This window comes from Puntigrus tetrazona, chromosome 3 (assembly GCF_018831695.1).
Source record: "Puntigrus tetrazona isolate hp1 chromosome 3, ASM1883169v1, whole genome shotgun sequence".
Taxonomy (NCBI): domain Eukaryota; kingdom Metazoa; phylum Chordata; class Actinopteri; order Cypriniformes; family Cyprinidae; genus Puntigrus; species Puntigrus tetrazona.
In genome coordinates, this window is record NC_056701.1 from 8,630,120 (window position 1) to 8,649,453 (window position 19,334).

At 40.7% G+C, this 19,334-nt stretch overlaps 1 protein-coding gene across 1 annotated transcript in view; it reads left to right on the plus strand.

Annotated features, from left to right (window-relative positions):
* Nucleotides 1-19,334, plus strand: part of LOC122341890 (glutamate receptor ionotropic, NMDA 2B-like) — a 44,237-nt gene that overhangs the window by 13,840 nt on the left and 11,063 nt on the right. The window contains 3 exon segments of the mRNA XM_043235571.1: nucleotides 1,367-1,939; nucleotides 11,511-11,654; nucleotides 18,924-19,194. Of these exon segments, the coding sequence (XP_043091506.1) occupies nucleotides 1,385-1,939; nucleotides 11,511-11,654; nucleotides 18,924-19,194 (970 nt within the window). The 5' untranslated portion in view covers nucleotides 1,367-1,384.

The window sequence follows — 19,334 nt, forward strand, 5'->3', positions numbered from 1 at the left end:
GTGTGTGTGTGTTTCATCTCATAAACAGGACTCTCTTATGCTAATTACAGTGACGTGAGCGGCTTCTGCAGAGGGGCGGAGCCTGAGTGTGTGTGTGTGTGTGTGTGTGTGTGTGTGTGTGTGAAGCCATCAACTGTATCGAGAGGTCTATTTTAATGGTTGCTATGGAAACTGAGTGGCCAAGAGAAGTGCAGACTCAGATCTCTGAACTGTGTGTCAGTCTCTGCATCACAAGCTCTTTCTTCTCCTTCGTCACGTCCAGTACAAAACGCCACAAATCATTCTAAGAGTAATCATTTACTGTCCCTAATGTCCATCCACCCCTGTATGATTGTGTCCTTCAAAACCCAAAAGAAGGCTCAGTGAAGAACATTTGGGTTCCCATTGACTTCCATTGACTGAGACACTGAGACACAGTCTGTGTTAGTCCTGATGTCAGCTGTCCTCGCTCAGCTCTCAGTAATCACAGGCTGTCCATCAGCGGAGATCATCGCAGCGCTTGTGTAACGGTGTGTAGGCGCGGGTCGCTCTCTGCTCGTCAGGGGAGAGTTTATCTCATCCATAATAAACAGGCTGAAGACGTGCAACGCTCCCATCAAATATTGATCTGCTGAGCGTCTGCTGCTGCACTATTCATGTGTGTCACAGACACCGGCCTCTCGCTCTCTGAAACACACCTCAGGGCTCCGGGGCCAGGCCAGGTCTAGTTCATCTGTTACTGTCCTTCGGTCTCTGCTGTTGTAATTGTTCCATTTTTTTCAGTATAATGTATATATATATATATATACACACACAAACACACACGCACATTATATGTAACTAGTCATCTGTATAACTTGGATGACGGCCATATTTAACATAGGGATGTTGAATTGGTTTTTAATCAATTATTGAATTTATTGAATATTGGTTGTTCGATCGCTCTAAATCTTGCAGCAGTTTTTTTCCAGTTGCGGTGTGATTTTTAACTTTGGGATAATACTGTTTTCTGACAGTGGTTTTAGTCTTTCCATCTCTCTCTTCTTCTCCCACGTGACGTTCAGTGTGAGTTTTTGTTCTCTGATGTTCAGTTTTGACAGGAACAGGCTCTTTGCTCCAAATGCACTCCGTATTTCCAACATCTTTTGAAGTGGATGATATTAATATCTACACAAGCGTTTCTCCTCTGAAACCATGTATCTTCTGATTGTTAGCACATGCTGTGAAATTCAGAATTCCAGGTGCTCGTTTACTAATTTCCTTTCTCCTCACTGATTAACTCCTGCCCTCTTCAGGAACAATAAAAAGAGGTCATCTTTGCACAGATCAGAATCTGCATTTAGGACAGTTGCTGAGCTGTAACTCTGTCTGTCTGTTTTTCTCACAGGTTTTTCGCTCCTCCATCATGTCCGTCTGCATTTACCGTGGCTTGGCTCCACCCTCTCAGGAAAGGCGGGTGTGGCTTCATGTGCTGGCTCCGCCCTCGCGTCACTGGCCCTGCCCGTCGCTGCAGCAGCTGCTGGCCGTGTGTCTGCTTCTTCTCCTGCCGCTGGCCGTCCAATCGCGGCGCGAGCGGGGCGGAGGGGGCGTGGCCCACTACATCCCATCATCGGTGGCGCATTATCCACCCGTCTCCAAGCTGCTGCAGGGCCTGAGCATCGCGGTGGTGCTGGTGGGAAACTCCAGTGAGGTGGCACTCGCCGGCACGCGTGACAAGGACGACTTCGGCCACATGCCGTTGGCGCCCAATGTGGAGATGCTCACCATGAACGAGACGGACCCCAAGAGCATCATCAAAAGCATCTGCGACCTGATGACGGAGCACTGGCTGCAGGGCGTGGTGTTCGGAGATGACACCGACCAGGAGGCCATCGCACAGATCCTGGACTTCATCTCCGCGCAGACGCACATCCCTATCCTGGGCGTGAAGGGAGGCTCCTCCATGATCATGGCCGCTAAGGTACCTGCGCTAATGGTGCTACCGAAAATGATGTCTGTTATAGTTTTCGGAAGTGGGAGAGCTAGGTTTTGTGTACATGTACAAAAATTGGTAGACACATGTAACACACAATACCCACAAAATGTCTCTTTGGAGCAAAAATCCAAAACCCAATTGGAAATCCTTTTTCTTTGCAAATTTTGGGGCCATTTTTAGATGTAGTTTTTTAACAAACTCCAAATCAACACCATAATTTCTCAGTTAATCGAAAACCCTTTGTGATGTTAATTTTTGAAGATCTTGAGTTTTCATTGAAGGGCATGTCTGTGGCAGCCACGAAACAGGAATTTGTTATAACTCAGGCATACATTATCCGATCTTCCCCAAAGTTCAGCACTAATGTACAGTAATTCTGAAGAGATGCATGATGGGAGACAGTGTGTGTGTGTGTGAGGATGATGATTAGCAGCTGGAAGCATCAGACACTGAGAGAAAATGATCCGGTCGCCGTCGGATGGCAGTGAGTCAGAGCTGCGCCCACACACACAAGGCCATGAGCTCTAAACGCTGTGGAATCACACCGCGCTCGTCTCTCTCTCTCTGCTAAACACGCAGATGAAGATGAAGATGAAGAACCGCTGCTCAGCCCACGCATCCTGTCCAGCGCTAACCGCCAACAACCTTCACAATGTCAAACCACCAGCTTCACAAAGGGTATTATTCAGAAAAATACTAAGAAAAACAAACATGCAGGCAGCTAAACGGATTTTGCTTTAATGAAAATTAATGAAAAGAAGAAAAAGAAAACATTTCAGAGTCATAAAAACAAGACTTGAGAGGGTTGATCGGCTCTAGTCAAAAACCTTTAAATACAAAGCCTGGCCCAGTATGTTCATTTCTCTAGGCAAACAGATGGTTATGTGCAAATATTAGTAGTAATGTTGCAAAATTCATCAATTATTAAACAACTTCCAGCTCAGCTGTAAAGCAGCTCAACAGAAGAGTAGTTCTCTCAAAATTTACTCCTCCAAACCTGTATGATTTACAGTCTTCGGTGGAACAATGACAGATCATGTGTAATAGAAGTCAATGGGCTCCACTGATGTTTAAGCCCCATATTATGTTCTTCATAATATCTTCATATTTGGAATGACATGAGGAATAATCAATTTTTCTGTCACTGCTAGAATGATTCTTTGTACTTAGAGATCCAGGCTGGTTTTTGATTGCTTGTGCTGGTTCATACTGATTTTGTAGGTTTATGCTCGTTGTGTTGCTTTACTTTGGTCTGTACAGGTTTATGCTGGCATGACAGAACAGAACCAGTCAGGCTGAATGTGAAGGGAACCTTAGGAAGAGAATTATGATTGGTGTCATGATCCTATAGGTAGACATGTGTCAGCTGATGCAAGCTTGAATAAGGTGTCCTGCAATAACTATGACTAATGGTAATAGTCAGGAACATTACCGTCAATATAACTTACGAATAGCATACATTTTAGATTGGGGAAATGGTTCTGTTCTGAGCAAACACTCCCTGGCCGTCCATGCAGGCTAGCATGAGAGCAGAGAGCGCAGAATACGACTCAATCACTTTAATTTAACCAACGCTTTTAACAGTACAGATTGCATCAAAGCACAGGAGAAAAGTGATAGCGAAGTATAATGACAAGTCTAAACACTTAATTTTTATTAAATGCAGAGATTGTCTCTGTAAACAAATTGCAGATAATCGCTAGAAGTTATGGGCCCAACTAAGCAAGTCAGATTTTAAAAAACGGCTATGACAGATTGTGTAAAGGACTTGTGTGTGTGTGTGAGTGAGAGAGAGAGAGAGAGTGTGTGTGTGTGTGTGTGTGTGTGTGTGTGTCTGGTGATCTGTTCACGAGGTTCATCTAGGTGTTCTGGTCTCTGATGAAGGTCATCTCTGGGTGCTGGTCCAGCATCTGATCAGGATATGAACTGAGAAACAGAATAAGAAAGAAAGAAATATTAGCGTAGATGCTATTCGTGTTATCATCGTGTGTTATGGGGAGTGTTCCCAGTTTAGGCTGATCTACTTACCGCTAAAAAATGAAAATGCTACAGTTAAAACCTTTTAAATCGTTAACTTTAAATTCCTGTAAAATTTACAGGAAAAAACGTAAAAATTATGTTCATTGCATTTCAAATTTAGTTTCAGTTTTATGGGTTTTTTTTTTAAATCACTATTTTCATTTTTAGTTTTCTTTTATTATTTATGTTTGTTAGGGTTGAAAGCTTCATCTAATGTTGTTAAATTGATGTTTTTTGCACATTTTGGTTTAATGAATCTCACCACGATGATGTCTAGTGTTGGTGTGAATGGCACCGTGCACCTCACACATACTGTATGTTACCATTTAAAAGGTGCTTGTGATGGGCTTTGGTTCATCATGTGACTTTCTCATCACCACCTTTTTGCTTTTGGTGCTTACCAGTGTATTACAAAGGTACGAAACAGATTTCAGTACTTTAGTAGGTTAGTATATTAACTTTATATCAGTCAAAGTTAAACATTGTTACCATGTTTTTTACGGTAGAATTTTCAACAACAGGAAATTTCACGGCAACTTTTTTTTTTTCAGCGTAGGTATCATCAAACAGCCAAAGTTTTGAGAACGCAGTGGACATGGAAGACTATAATGTGATAAGAGCTCAACTGAAGTTTTAAACCATTCAGGGCTTTTATAGGTAATTAATAAGATTTTAAAATCTATTCAAGGTTTGATAGGGAGCCAGTGCAGTGTTGACAGAACCGGGCTAATATGATCATACTTCCTAGTTCTAGTAAGGACTCTGGCTGCTGGGTTTTGGACTAGCTGAAGTTTGTTTATTAAGCGTGCAGAACAACCACCCATTAAAGCATTACAGTAATTTAGAGCATAGTTCACAATTTGGATATATTTTTAAGATGGAAAAACACAGTTTTACAGAAACATGATTTTCGAAGGAAAGATTGCGGTCAAACAGCACACCTAGGTTCCTAACTGATGATGAAGAATTAACAGAGCAGCCATCAAGTGATAGGCTGTGTTCTAGATTATTATATGTGGGGTTTTTAGGTCCAATTATTAGCACCTCTGTTTTTTCAGAATTTAACATTAAGAAGTTACTCATCATCCAGCTTTTTATATCGACTATGCATTCTGTTAGATTCTCAGTTTGGTGTGTATCACCAGGCTGCGCTGAAATATAGAGCTGAGTATCATCAGCATAGCAGTGAAAGCTAACACCATGACTCCTGATAATATCTCCCAGAGGTAACATGTACAGGTTGAAAAGTAACGGTCCTAGCACTGAGCCTTGAGGAACTCCATATTTCACTTGTTAACTATACAGAGTGTATATATGATACCTCCTCATTTAATGCTACAAACTGATAGCGGTCAGATAGATATGATGTAAACCATGCTAAGGCGCGTCCTCTAATGCCAACATAGTTTTCTAGTCTATCCAAGAGAATGTTGTGATCGATAGTATCGAATGCTGCGCTAAGATCTAATAGCACTAATAATGAGATAAAACCACGATCAGATGATAGAAGCAGGTCATTAGTAACTCTAATGAGAGCAGTCTCAGTACTATGGTACGGTCTAAAACCTGATTGGAAATCCTTGCAGATACCATTTTTCTCTAAAAATGAATATAGTTGTGAGGATACTACCTTTTTCTTGTATCTTTGACAGCTAATTATAGACCAATATCAAATCTCAATATCGAAGTCTTTGTGGTCAAGATGTGTGGGGTTTTTTTTTATGAAAGGCTTAACAATAGCCAATTTTAAGGTTTTGGGGGCATATCCTAATGAATAAATTAATAATAGTCAAAATAGGATCTATGACTTCTGGAAGCAGCTCTTGTGTGAGCTTTTAATAGTTTAAATGAAATAGGGTCTAATATACATGTTGCTGGTTTTAGAAGCAATCTTAGAAGTAAAGTGGTTTATAAAGTTACTGCTGTGATATTAGGGAATGTCAGCACCTGTTAATGGTTTATTTTTCAATAATTTAGTCACTATATTCAATAAATACTGGGATTTTGTTTGTGTTCTTCTAAATGAGTCTAAAAATAATCACATCTAGCAGTTTTTTTTTCATTTCTGTATGACACGATACTCTCCCGCCAGGCTATACGAAATACCTAGTCTTGTTTTTCTCCACCTGCGCTCCATTTTCCGGGCTGCTCTCTTTAGGGTGCGTGTGTTGTCATTATACCATGGAGTCAGATAGTTTTCTTTCATCTTTCTTAAGTGTAAAGGAGCAACTGTATCTAAAGTGCTAGAAAAAAAAGAGTGCACAGTTTCTGTTACATCAAGTTGCTTTATTGGATGTGCTAAGGGATTGAGATCAGGAAGATTAATCACAAACCAGTCTTTTGTGGTGGAAGTGATGCTTCTACCATACTATAGAATTACAGTTTTAGCTATATGGTGTTTACACAGGACTAGATAGTGATCTGAAATATCATCACCTTGCTGCAGAATTTAAACACCATTAATATCAATTCCATTTGAAAGTATTAAATCAAGAGTATGATTTCGACAGTGAGTAGGTCCTGACAGATGTTCTCTAACCCCAACAGAGTTCAGAATGTCTAAGAATGCTTATTGTAATGCATCTTTTTCATTGTCAACATGGATATTAAAATCTAAAATAATTAAGACTTTATCTGCAGCCAGTAGTAACTCAGTTAGAAAATCTGCTTCCTGACCTGGGCACTAGTTGGTCATGTTGGAGCTCTAAGACTATATGCCATATTTCTAGATAGAAGAGCGGCACCACCCCAGGAGGGATGAAGACCATCTCTTTTCAACAGGTCAGGTCTGCCCCAGAAACTCATCCAATTGTCTATGAAACCTGTTATTCTGTAATGTCTAAATTAGTAACACAATTGGATCCTCAAACAGTCAGTGAAACTTCAGTGATGCAGTGTTTAATTATTGTTTTTTTCTCCCCTGTATTAATATGATGAAATTTATTTATTTATTTTACTTTGAGGGATTCTCCACACTGAAATGCAGGCCCCTTTAAACAGTACTAGATTTGGTCAATACTTAGATTTAGGAAACAGCATTTACCCTTTTCCAAATAGTGTTTAACATGCCTAGCAAACATAACTGAACTAACCTGAAACAATGAGCAATATCTGAAACATGTTTGACATCACAGCATTAAGCAATAAATGAAAGAAACTTTGCTTAGCTTAATGAAAACATTCAGAGATGCATAATGGATGAAACGGCTAGTTGTTACGTGGAGGCCTTAACCCTTTTGAACATCTTTCGTCTTCCAGGAAGGAAGCAGATCTTCTGTAAAGTTGTTGGTGCAGTCGTATTAGCACAACTTCAACAATAAATTGTGGACAAAGAGTCTGTTAATTGTGAGGAGCTGTGCTCGCTTAGATCACTTTCAGTCTATCACAACTTAAATTTTTGTCTTCTTTGCTGACCTATGACTCGACGTTTGGCATAAAGGCGTTGAGTCAGAAATCAACCAAGAAACCGGAACTCATTTTTCGGTGAACTATTACTTTAAAAGCAGCCCATATAAAACAATGCAGATTCAGCTACATAAGAAGCTTAAAATATAATCTTGTTGCAATGTTGGGTGCCAGAATCAACATAATACAGCATCAAATTAGAAATATGATTGCCAGACAAAAAACTGCTGTGCGTTAAAACGAGAGGACTGAACAGATCGACTGTCAAAAATACTTGAGTTTGCTCACTTCTTATCAGAAAAGGTTCAATAAAGTATTGTCTTTTGTTGTTATCATGAACATCAATATAATGTTGATAATATTTATCAAACAACAAGAGAAAAATTTTAAATCTGTAACCTCTGCAGCTTTAATATGTATTTGTGTATTTCCTTCACACAGTTTAACAGGCATACTTGAGTAAGTTATGTTTCTCTAAGGCTCAGCCCCCTGAAGTTCTACAACCGCTCGCTGTCTAGAGATATGGACTGCGTCTAGATTAAACCGATGGTGAAGCTAGTGAAGCTGAGTCTCTATGTATTCTTCAGGTTTAAACAGATCATAGTTGATCTGTAAGCTGCTCGGACCAGGCCCCACGGTTCTTGGATTAACAGTAAAGTTTAACTCCCATACAGTGATGCCTTGCCGTTGTAGACATGTAAGTGACTTTAAACCGTTCAAGCTCAAGAAAAAGTCAAAGAGTCAAATTTATTCGATACTTACACACTATTTTCACACTGAAAACATTCTAAAGTTATTCTATTGCATTTATCTGTGCATGTAATTAGTTTATTTTTTTCTTATTTTATTGCTGAGAGTCCAATTGCTTTTAATAATGTTTACATTTTATTAGTTTTGCAATGGAACTGAAAAAAATTTTTTTTTTTGTTTGAAAAAACACATTTTCTACCCTCACCCTTCAATTTTTTTTACTGATCTGAAATATAATTGGATCTGAGACTCAAAGGCGTGAGATAAGTGACCGGTTGAAGCTGTCCTTGTGATGAAGACGTGCTGCTGTGATGATAGACAGGGAGTCTGAGGGGTCAGAGGTCAGACTGAATGACCTGCGGTGTCTGACCTTCAGCAAAGAGAGAGAAAGTCTCACTTGTTTCTCCATCTCTCTCTCTCTCTCTCTCTCTCTCTCTCTCTCTCTCTGTGCCCTGGTTTATATAGTGACTGTATCATGTGTGCTCCCCTTTAAAGAGCACAGAACTAGGACACATATTTGGGGCTTCTCCTGACACCCTCTCTCTCTCTCTCTCCTCTCTCTCTCTCTCTCTCTCTCTCTCTCTCTCTCTCTCTGTCTCTCTCTCTCTCTCTCTCTCTCTCTCTCTCTCTCTCTCTCTCTCTCTCTCTCTCTCTCTCTCTCTCTCTCTCTCTCTCTGTCTCTCTCTCTCTCTCTCTCTCTCTCTCTCTCTCTCTCTCTCTCTCTCTCTCTCTCTCTCTCTCTCTCTCTCTCTCTCTCTCTCTCTCTCTCTCTCTCTCTCTCTCTCTCTCTCTCTCTCTCTCTCTGTCTCTCTGTCTCTCTCTCTCTCTCTCTCTCTCTCTCTCTCTCTCTCTCTCTCTCTCTCTCTCTCTCTCTCTCTCTCTCTCTCTCTCTCTCTCTCTCTCTCTCTCTCTCTCTCTCTCTCTCTCTCTCTCTCTCTCTCTCTCTCTCTCTCTCTCTCTGTCTCTCTCTCTCTCTCTCTCTCTCTCTCTCTCTCTCTCTCTCTCTCTCTCTCTCTCTCTCTCTCTCTCTCTCTCTCTCTCTCTCTCTCTCTCTCTCTCTCTCTCTCTCTCTCTCTCTCTCTCTCTCTCTCTCTCTCTCTCTCTCTCTCTCTCTCTCTCTCTCTCTCTCTCTCTGTCTCTCTCTCTCTCTCTCTCTCTCTCTCTCTCTCTCTCTCTCTCTCTCTCTCTCTCTCTCTCTCTCTCTCTCTGTCTCTCTCTCTCTCTCTCTCTCTCTCTCTCTCTCTCTCTCTCTCTCTCTCTCTCTCTCTCTCTCTCTCTGTCTCTCTCTCTCTCTCTCTCTCTCTCTCTCTCTCTCTCTCTCTCTCTCTCTCTCTCTCTCTCTCTCTCTCTCTCTCTCTCTCTCTCTCTCTCTCTCTCTCTCTCTCTCTCTCTCTCTCTCTGTCTCTCTCTCTCTCTCTCTCTCTCTCTCTCTCTCTCTCTCTCTCTCTCTCTCTCTCTCTCTCTCTCTCTCTCTCTCTCTCTCTCTCTCTCTCTCTCTCTCTCTCTCTCTCTCTCTCTTCTCTCTCTCTCTCTCTCTCTCTCTCGTATCAGACAGCATTCTCTCCCTCTCTCTCTCTCTCCTTCTGTTCGTCCTTCCTCTGTCCTGCTGTCTGCTGATCATCACAGAGAGAGGAGGAGAGACAGCTGAATGAGAGTATGAGTTGTGCTCAGTCAATTACACAGAGCTCTGTGCCAAAGATGCCTGCTGTCAGGATACCACAATCTGTTCACTACACACACACACACACACACACACACACACACACACACACACACACACACACACTGTTGCTGCGTGAACTTTACTAAACATTATTTTAGTGAGGACCTCTTTTAAAGATAATACATTTATTGGAAATTCTTGAATTTGGGCAAAGCTCAGGTTTAAGAGTTCAGCGGCGAAAAAAATTGGTTGTTGTTGTTGATCACAAAATTGATCACGAATCATGGAATACATCTATAGGTCTTTCAACTGCAGAATTACATCAGCTTAAAAAAACATTTATTGAACAGAAACTAAAGTGTGTTAATGTTTTTAGATCTGAGAAATGCTGGTTATTTTAATGAAAACACAAAGAAGAACTGCAATTATATGACATCAAATTTAATGTATTCACATTTTACATCAGGAGAAATAATGTGACGTTTTCATCTGAGAATGAATATTACACAACTACAGGAATATTTTTAAAATCTAATATAAATTTAAAAAATCTGTCATAATTCAGGAGCTTATCAGAATGTGACTGAAATGAGTGTGTGTGTGTGTGTGTGTTGATGTGTGTGTGTGTGTGTGTGTGTGTGTGTGTTGATGTGTGTGTGTGTGTGTGTGTGTGTGTGTGTTGATGTGTGTGTGTTGATGTCAGTGAGAGAAGCACAGCTGCCAAAGCAGTGTGTAGCCACAGTGTGACAGCGGAAGAACTGCTCTTGTGTGTGTGTGTGTGTGTGTGTGTGTGTGTGTGTGTGAGAGAGGCTGTTATACACCTCAGACCATCGCTCTCTATCTGGAATCACATTATCTATTCTGTATTTGAACATTTCATATATTATTTCATCATGTTAGTAACTGTAATGCTAATATTGTTTAATAGATAACATTTAATGAAATGAAATTAAACACCTTTAAGACAAAAGTCGAAATCCATCATCAAGATGTTTTTACCTAAAACACTTCCATCTGACTCCTTCTACAGTGAAAAGTGTTCTGATCTGAATCAGGAGAGAAATCTGTGTTGATCAGAGTTTACAAAACAATCTAAACTAATATTTTTATGAGAGGACAGGAGGACTTTGTCACTGGAGCAAGCATTATTATGGATTATGGATTGTATTATCATTTATTTTAGCGTGACAGTGTTCTCCGCTCGTGTCTCATGTAGTTTCTCTGTGTTGGTCTGGTTAAGGCGCTAATAGCGTCTCTAATGGTCTCGTTAAAAGGAGCCAACTATTTAATTAAAAATGAGCGTTAGAATGAGGTCAGAGCTAATTAAGCTGTAAGGACTAATTACATGTGCAAGAGTTTAATTAGAGAACACACAATATGTGTGACATAAGGCACAAACACAGGTGAGTGACAGGAGCCCTAAACGGTGTGTGTGTGTGTGTGTGTGTGTGTGTGTGTGTGTGTGTGTGTGTGTGTGTGTGTGTGTGTGTGTGTGTGTGTGTGTGTGTGTGTGTGTGTGTGTGTGAGTGAGAGAGAATGTCTGGTCATGTGATCTTGCAGGTCATGTGATCACCACCTGCTCTAGCACTTCTCACATAAAGCAGCTCTGCAGTCAGTCATGATGTTAATGTTAATGTAATGTACAGTGGAGTTAATCAGTGTGTCTTGTGTGTGTGTGTGTGTGTGTGTGTGTGTGTGTGTGTGTGTATCTCTCTGCAGGACGATAACTCCATGTTCTTTCAGTTCGGGCCCTCCATCGAGCAGCAGGCCTCTGTGATGCTCAACATCATGGAGGAGTATGACTGGTACATCTTCTCCATCGTCACCACATACTACCCCGGATACCAGGACTTTGTCACCAAGGTGAGCCTGCTGTGTGTGTGTGTGAGAGGTGTGTGTGTGTGTGTGTGTTATTCTCTCTCTCTCTCTCTCTGTCTCTCTCTCTCTCTCTCTCTCTCTCTGTCTCTCTCTCTCTCTCTCTCTCTCTCTCTCTGTCTCTCTTTCTCTCTCTGTCTCTCTGTCTCTCTCTCTCTCTCTCTCTCTCTCTCTCTGTGTCTCATCTATGTCTCTCTCTCTCTCTCTCTCTCTCTCTCTCTCTCTCTCTCTCTCTCTCTCTGTCTCTCTCTCTCTCTCTCTCTCTCTCTCTCTCTCTCTCTCTCTCTCTCTCTCTCTGTCTCATCTATGTCTCTCTCTCTCTCTCTCTCTCTCTCTCTCTCTCTCTCTCTCTCTCTCTGTCTCTCTCTCTCTCTGTCTCTGTCTCTGTCTCTCTCTCTCTCTCTCTCTCTCTCTCTCTCTCTCTCTCTCTCTCTCTGTCTCTCTCTCTCTCTCTCTCTCTCTCTCTCTCTCTCTCTCTCTCTCTCTCTGTCTCTCTCTCTCTCTCTCTCTCCCTCTCTCTCTCTCTCTGTCTCTCTCTGTCTCTCTCTGTCTCTCTCTCTCTCTCTCTCTCTCTCTGTCTCTCTCTCTCTCTCTCTGTCTCTCTCTCCTCTCTCTCTCTGTCTCTCTCTCTCTGTCTCTCTCTCTCTCTCTCTCTCTCTGCGCATGCGTGGTCGTGAGCGTTTGTTGGCGATGTGTGGAGTGGGTGTGAACGGGTGTGGTGAGTGTGTGATTATTCTTTTGTTTGGTCGCTGTACCAAACAAAATTATTTCTCTTTCTCTATCTTTCTCTTTATATTTAGCGTTGAGTCTGTGAAGGTTGTCTTCTGCCAGTATTTAGTACTGGCAGAATGACTTCAGGTGTGAGGAACCTGGACTTCCTCACGGCGTCATGCAAATGAAAATCGACTCGAAGGCCAGTGTTGAGGAGTGTAGTCTAGCGGTGGGAGGTGGCTGGCTGTGAGAATGTTGTGTCAGCTTCAGAATGAACAACGCGGTTGTCATTTTTTGAAAACCGTTGAATTAGCGAACACCGTGGTTGAAAGTGGAGTTGTAATTGACAACGCGTTCGTTCCAGTGTTACCGTTGTCCACGCCGTCAAAGAAAGTCATCCTTTCAAATGTACCGCCTTTCATTAAAAATGAGGTGCTTGCACAAATGTTGGAGCGATATGGCAAACTAGTTTCACCAATAAAAATGATTCAGATCGGCTGTAAATCGCCATTACTAAAACATGTAGTGTCGTTTAGGCGCTTCGTGTTTATGATATAAAGGATAACCGAGAAGAGCTGGACTTGACGTTTAACTTTAAGCATGAGGATTTTAACTCACGCGATTTTTGCTACAACTAACAACATGAAGTGCCTTAGCTGTGGTGAAATAGGTCACATTGTCAGAGCTTGCCCGAGGAAAAAAGAAATATTAAAACATAATGTTTCATCGGTCTTGGTTGAAAGGACAGGTGAGGATAAGGAAACAGTGCAAACTGTTACGGAGGAAATACCTACAACAACCAACGTAGTTGGGGAAAATACGGTACGAAAATCTGCGGATGTAATAGATTTATTAGGTAATACAGAAACTTCAAAACAAACAGATGAAGAAAGACAAACTGTGGTTGCGATGGAAGAAGACTCAGTGTCTGATAAAATGCAGTCAGCTGATGGTTCAGGTGATAAACAGAGTTCTGACAAAATACAAAACATAGAGATGCTAGGAGATTGTTTTCTGGAAGAACAGGATGAGTGTGTCTTCAAGACACCAGAAAAAGAACAATGAAACAAGCGCCATAACAGTAAATCCAAAAAATGGAAAAAGTTGGGAGTCAAACTGATACTGAAAGTGACACTGATCTTTCTGAGTGTAGCATTTCCTTTGATCAGTCTCAAGATGAGCTACCAGATCATTCTTACAGTGTAGACGATATTAAACTTTTCTTGGGAGCGACCAAGAATGCAAGAAACGTACGCATCACAGAATACTTTCCTGACTTGAAACAATTTGCTGAAAAAGCAAAAGTTTTTAGAAGTGAAGGCCTTTTTCTGACCAAGAAATTTACAGGTTGAAAAGATTCTCACCAAAGTCAATGTACAACTAGGTTTCAATGTTGGTAATGGGAAACATTAGATATTTTATTATTATTTAGATGATTCTCTATAGTTTAGCTTCTTGTGTATCCTTTTCTTCTCTTTAATGAGAGATCTTCATATTGCTTCTCTTAATTTGAATGGAGCACGAGAGGGAAGAAAAGGTTTGAATTATATGAACTAATCAAGATTAAAAATAGACATTTTGTTTGCACAAGAAACACACAGTGATGCTTTAAATGAAGCTGATTGGGCAAGAGAATTTGATGGGTTATCAATTTGTAGCCACAACACATCTTTAAGTGGTGGTGTTGCTGTCTTGTTCTCCAAGAACTTGATTCCAGTTTCCTATCAAATTGAAGAAATTGTAAAAGGAAGACTTTTGAAGATAAGAGCTCAATTTGAAAATCGTTTTTACGTTTTGTTTTGTGTTTATGTTCCCACAAAGGCAGCTGATAGAATGGTTTTTCTAAATGTTTTGTGTAAAGCCATAAGTGACTGTAACAGTGAAGATGTGTTTTTAATGGGAGGGGATTTTAACTGTACAGAAAACGCCTCTGATAGGAATCATGTCGAGCCTCACATGGCTTCTAGGAAAAGACTTGTTCAATTGATAGAAGGCATGATTTAATAGATATATGGAAAAATTTTCATAAGACACAGAGACAGTATACCTGTTCATTCTCATAATAATATGTTGTCTTTAGCAAGGTTGGACAGATTTTATGGTCTTAGTCATCAACTTAATATTTTCAGAGATTGTTCTATTATTCCAGTCAGTTTTGGATCACAGTTTAGTGCAGTGTTTTTTTAACCTTGGGATGCATAAAGCCTAAAAGTGCAATGTGGCATTTTAATAATAGCTTATTAACTGATTTAGAATTTAGAGAGATTTTTAAATTCTTTTGGAACGACTTTAGAAATAGAAAGTCTGATTTCCAATCCTTGCAACAATGGTGGGACATTGGTAAAACACAGATAAGACAATTGAGTCAACAGTGCGCTTGCAACATCACTAAAGACTTAACTAAGCTAATGATAAGTCTAGAAGAGGATATAAAGAAAATTCAACAATCTATTGGTACTGAACAAAATCAAGAGCTTATTAAGATTTTAGATCAAAAAAAGAAAGAATTGGCTGAACTTTTAAACCGGAAAGCACAAGGAGCTCTGATCAGATCCCGTTTTCAAAACATAGAGTGGATGGATATACCTTCAAAATTCTTTTTTAATTTGGAGAAAAAAAATGGTCAAAAAAGACTTATATATGGCTTACGCTCAAAAGATGGCACTTTTTTGTTGAATCATACAGAGATTCGTAAGAGAGCAATGGAATTTTATGAAGAACTGTATAGCAGTGAGCTTACACACAGGTCAGACGGTGATAATGTGTTTTTTGAAGGTCTTCCTCAGGTATCAGATGATGCCAACAGTGAACTTGGTGGAGTGTTGACTTTGGAGGAGCTACAGAATGCCCTTCAGAACATGGAAAGCGGCAGAGCACCGGGAATAGATGGCCTATCTGTAGACTTTTATAAGTCCTTTTGGCTGGAGATTGGTGCAGATCTGCTTGCTGTCATCAACGAGAGTTTGAGCAGTGGAAAGTTACCACTGAGCTGCCCAGGCAGTACTCACTCTACTGCCAAAGAAAGGAGACCTGAGTGACATTAGGAACTGGAGACCTGTCTCGCTGCTATGCAATGATTATAAAATTCTGTCAAAAGCATTAGCAAACCGGTTAAGCAAGGTTTTAGGAGAAATTATTCACCTGATCAGACTTATTGTGTACCAGGTAGGCAAATTTTTGATAATATTTCGTTTCTTAGAGATTTTATTGACATTTGGTAAACTTTTAGACATTGATTTTGGGCTAGTATCAATAGATCAAGAGAAAGCATTTGACAGGGTTGAACACAATTATTTATGGAATGTTCTGAAAGCTTTTGGTTTTAATGTAAAGCTTTTATTGATAATTTAAAAGTTTTATATTGTGATGTTGAAAGTTTACTGAAGGTAAATGGTGACTTATGTGCCCCCTTTAGAGTTCTTAGGGGCATAAGACAAGGATGTGCTCTGTCTGGGATGCTTTATAGCTTGGCAATTGAACCTCTGTTGAGAAAATTCAGAACAGATTTAGAGGTGTAAGTTTTCTAATTGTGAAAACGTTTTTAAACTATCAGCTTATGCTGATGATATTGTCATTATCGTTAAAGAACAGAGTGATGTGGATAGAATGACTGGAATTTTAAAGTGATTTCATGACAATATCCTCAGCTAAAATAAACTGGAACAAAAGTGAAGCTTTTTTATTTGGTAAATGGTTGAATAGACAACTTGCTCTTCCTGCGAGGTTAAAATGGAAGAAAGAGGGTTTAAATACCTGGGAGTTTATCTGGGGATGATATGACTGTTAAAAAAATTTTGAGGAGTAGAAGGAAAAATTGTTGGTCGATTAAATAAATGGAAGTTTTACTTTCCAATATGTCTTACAGAGGGCGGAATCCACTCTTTGGCATTGGTTAACTTGTATCGACCCCCATACTTTTACTGAAAAAAGTTCAATCTATTTTAATTAATTTCTTTTGGGATAATTTACATTGGGTTCCACAAAGTGTTTTATTTTTGTCTAAAGATGAAGGGGACAAGGTCTGATTCATTTACAGAGTAGAGCGGCAGCTTTTAGGTTAAAATTTGTGCAAGGTTTATTGATTCTCCTGTAAATGAAAATTGGAGTGTGACTGCATCTATTATTTTAAGAATTTTGAAGGTTTGGGCTTGGACAAGCCTCTGTTTTGGATGAACCTAAGAGGATGTTTGTATCCAAGTTACCTATTTATTATTGTAATTTATTTAAAGTTTGGTCACTTTTTAAAGTGCTGAGATGTGAAAATACTGACTCTTTGTATTGGTCTTTGCAAGAACCACTGATTTTTGGCTCACGCTTAGATGTGTCAAATGAACATTTTATTCCGTTTCTGACAGACTTACTTACCAAGTCTCATGTCACTACTCTTGGGAAACTAATTCTGGTTACTGGACCTGACTTTCTTAACATTGAAGCAATAGCGGAACAGTTAAATCTGAAGTCAACACGAGTAATAACTCAGTTGCTGACTAAGTGGAAAGAAACCATTACTGATGTGGAACTTCAAATGATCAAAGACTTTGCAGAAGGGAGGATTCAGCCTGAGAAAGATGACCTTTTTCCAAAGATGTGTTTGGCACCTGATTTGGGAATGTGCAATGGATTTTTATTAAGGTGTAACAATTTAGTTTTGTCAGGTAAGAGAGGAGCCTCTGGTAAAGCCATGTATAAATGTTGTGTTAAAGTTTTAAACAAAAAAAATCTTGATGGAAAAATAGACACACCTTGGCGTAATGTTTTACACCTAAGTGAGAATGCAAGACCTGAATGGGGGGCACTCTATAAGTCACCACTAAGTAAAAAAACAGGGGACTTACAATGGAGAGTTTTACACGGTATTATAGCCGTTAATGCCTTTGTGTCCATAGTAAACCATGAAGTTAGTCAAGAATGTCCTTTTTGTTCTCAGTGTTTCATGCTTTTATGCATTGTGATAGATTAAGACCCTTGTTTGTTTTGTTACAAGATTTGTTTAAACAGTTTGATGAAGAGTTCTCTGTGGAGATTTTTATCTGTGGTTTTAAATATTCTAGAACACGTTCCTCTGAATGTCAGTTGTTTAATCTCTTGTTGGGTCAAGCAAAAATGGCAATTTATTTGAGCAGAAAAAGGAAAATAGAGGGGAACTCTGATACAGATGTGACTATACTTTTTTCAATGCTGGTAAAGACTAGGATTCAAATTGATTTTCGTTACTACAAAGCAACAAAAAATTTGATGTACTTTGAACAAAGATGGTGTGTAAAAGATGTTCTTTGCAATATTATTGATGATGTTTTAATTTTTAATTTTTGTTGTGACATTTTCTTGTGTAATTGTTGTAGGTCTTTTTGTAACAAAATAGAGTTTTAAAAATCAAAATCTCTGTCTCTCTCTCTCTCTCTCTCTCTCTCTCTCTCTCTCTCTCTCTCTCTCTCTCTCTCTCTCTCTCTCTCTCTCTCTCTCTCTCTCTCTCTCTCTCTCTCTCTCTCTCTCTCTCTCTCTCTCTCTCTCTCTCTCTCTCTCTCTCTCTCTCTCTCTCTCTCTCTCTCTGTGTCTCATCTATGTCTCTCTCTCTCTCTCTCTCTCTCTCTCTCTCTCTCTCTCTCTCTCTCTCTCTCTCTCTCTCTCTCTCTCTCTCTCTCTCTCTCTCTCTCTCTCTCTCTCTCTCTGTGTCTCTCTCTCTCTCTCTCTCTCTCTCTCTCTCTCTCTCTCTCTCTGTCTCTCTCTCTCTCTCTCTCTCTCTCTCTCTCTCTCTCTCTCTCTCTCTCTCTCTCTCTCTCTCTCTCTCTCTCTCTCTCTCTCTCTCTCTCTCTCTCTCTCTCTCTCTCTCTCTCTCTCTCTCTCTCTCTCTCTCTCTCTCTCTCTCTCTCTCTCTCTCTGTCTCTCTCTCTCTCTCTCTCTCTCTCTCTCTCTGTCTCTCTCTCTCTCTCTCTCTCTCTCTCTCTCTCTCTCTCTCTCTCTCTCTCTCTCTCTCTCTCTCTCTCTCTCTCTCTCTCTCTCTCTCTCTCTCTCTGTCTCTCTCTGTCTCTCTCTCTCTCTCTCTCTCTCTCTCTCTCTCTCTGTCTCTCTCTCTCTCTCTCTCTCTCTCTGTCTCTCTCTCTCTCTCTCTCTCTCTCTCTCTCTGTCTCTCTCTCTCTCTCTCTCTCTCTCTCTCTCTCTCTCTCTCTCTCTCTCTCTGTCTCTCTCTCTGTCTCTCTGTCTCTCTCTCTCTCTCTCTCTCTCTCTCTCTCTCTCTCTGTGTCTCATCTATGTCTCTCTCTCTCTCTCTCTCTCTCTCTCTCTGTCTCTCTCTCTCTCTCTCTCTCTCTCTCTCTCTCTCTGTCTCTCTCTCTCTCTCTCTCTCTCTCTCTCTGTCTTTCTCTCTCTCTCTCTCTCTCTGTCTCTCTTTCTCTCTCTGTCTCTCTGTCTGTCTCTCTCTCTCTCTCTCTCTCTGTCTCTCTCTCTCTCTCTCTCTCTCTCTCTCTCTCTCTCTCTCTCTCTCTCTCTCTCTCTCTGTGTCTCATCTATGTCTCTCTCTCTCTCTCTCTCTCTCTCTCTCTCTCTCAGATCCGGAGCACCATTGAGAACAGTTTTGTGGGCTGGGAGCTGGAGGAGGTGCTGCTGCTGGACATGTCTGTGGACGATGGAGACGCCAAGATCCAGAACCAGCTGAAGAAGCTGCAGAGCCCCGTCATCCTGCTCTACTCAACCAAAGAAGAGGCTAACATCATCTTCGAGGTGGCTCACTCTGTGGGCCTGACGGGGTACGGGTACACCTGGATCGTGCCGTCTCTGGTGGCGGGCGACGCTGACCACATCCCGCCGAGTTTTCCCACAGGTGCGCTCACTTCAGGACCGCTTCCACGTCTGTGTTTTCCTCACACAACCTCTGTAATGATTCCAGAGCGATCCTGTCCAGAGAATGTCTGTGATGTTGCTTTCAGGTGGAAAAGATGCGCTCGGTCGAGGACGGGTGTT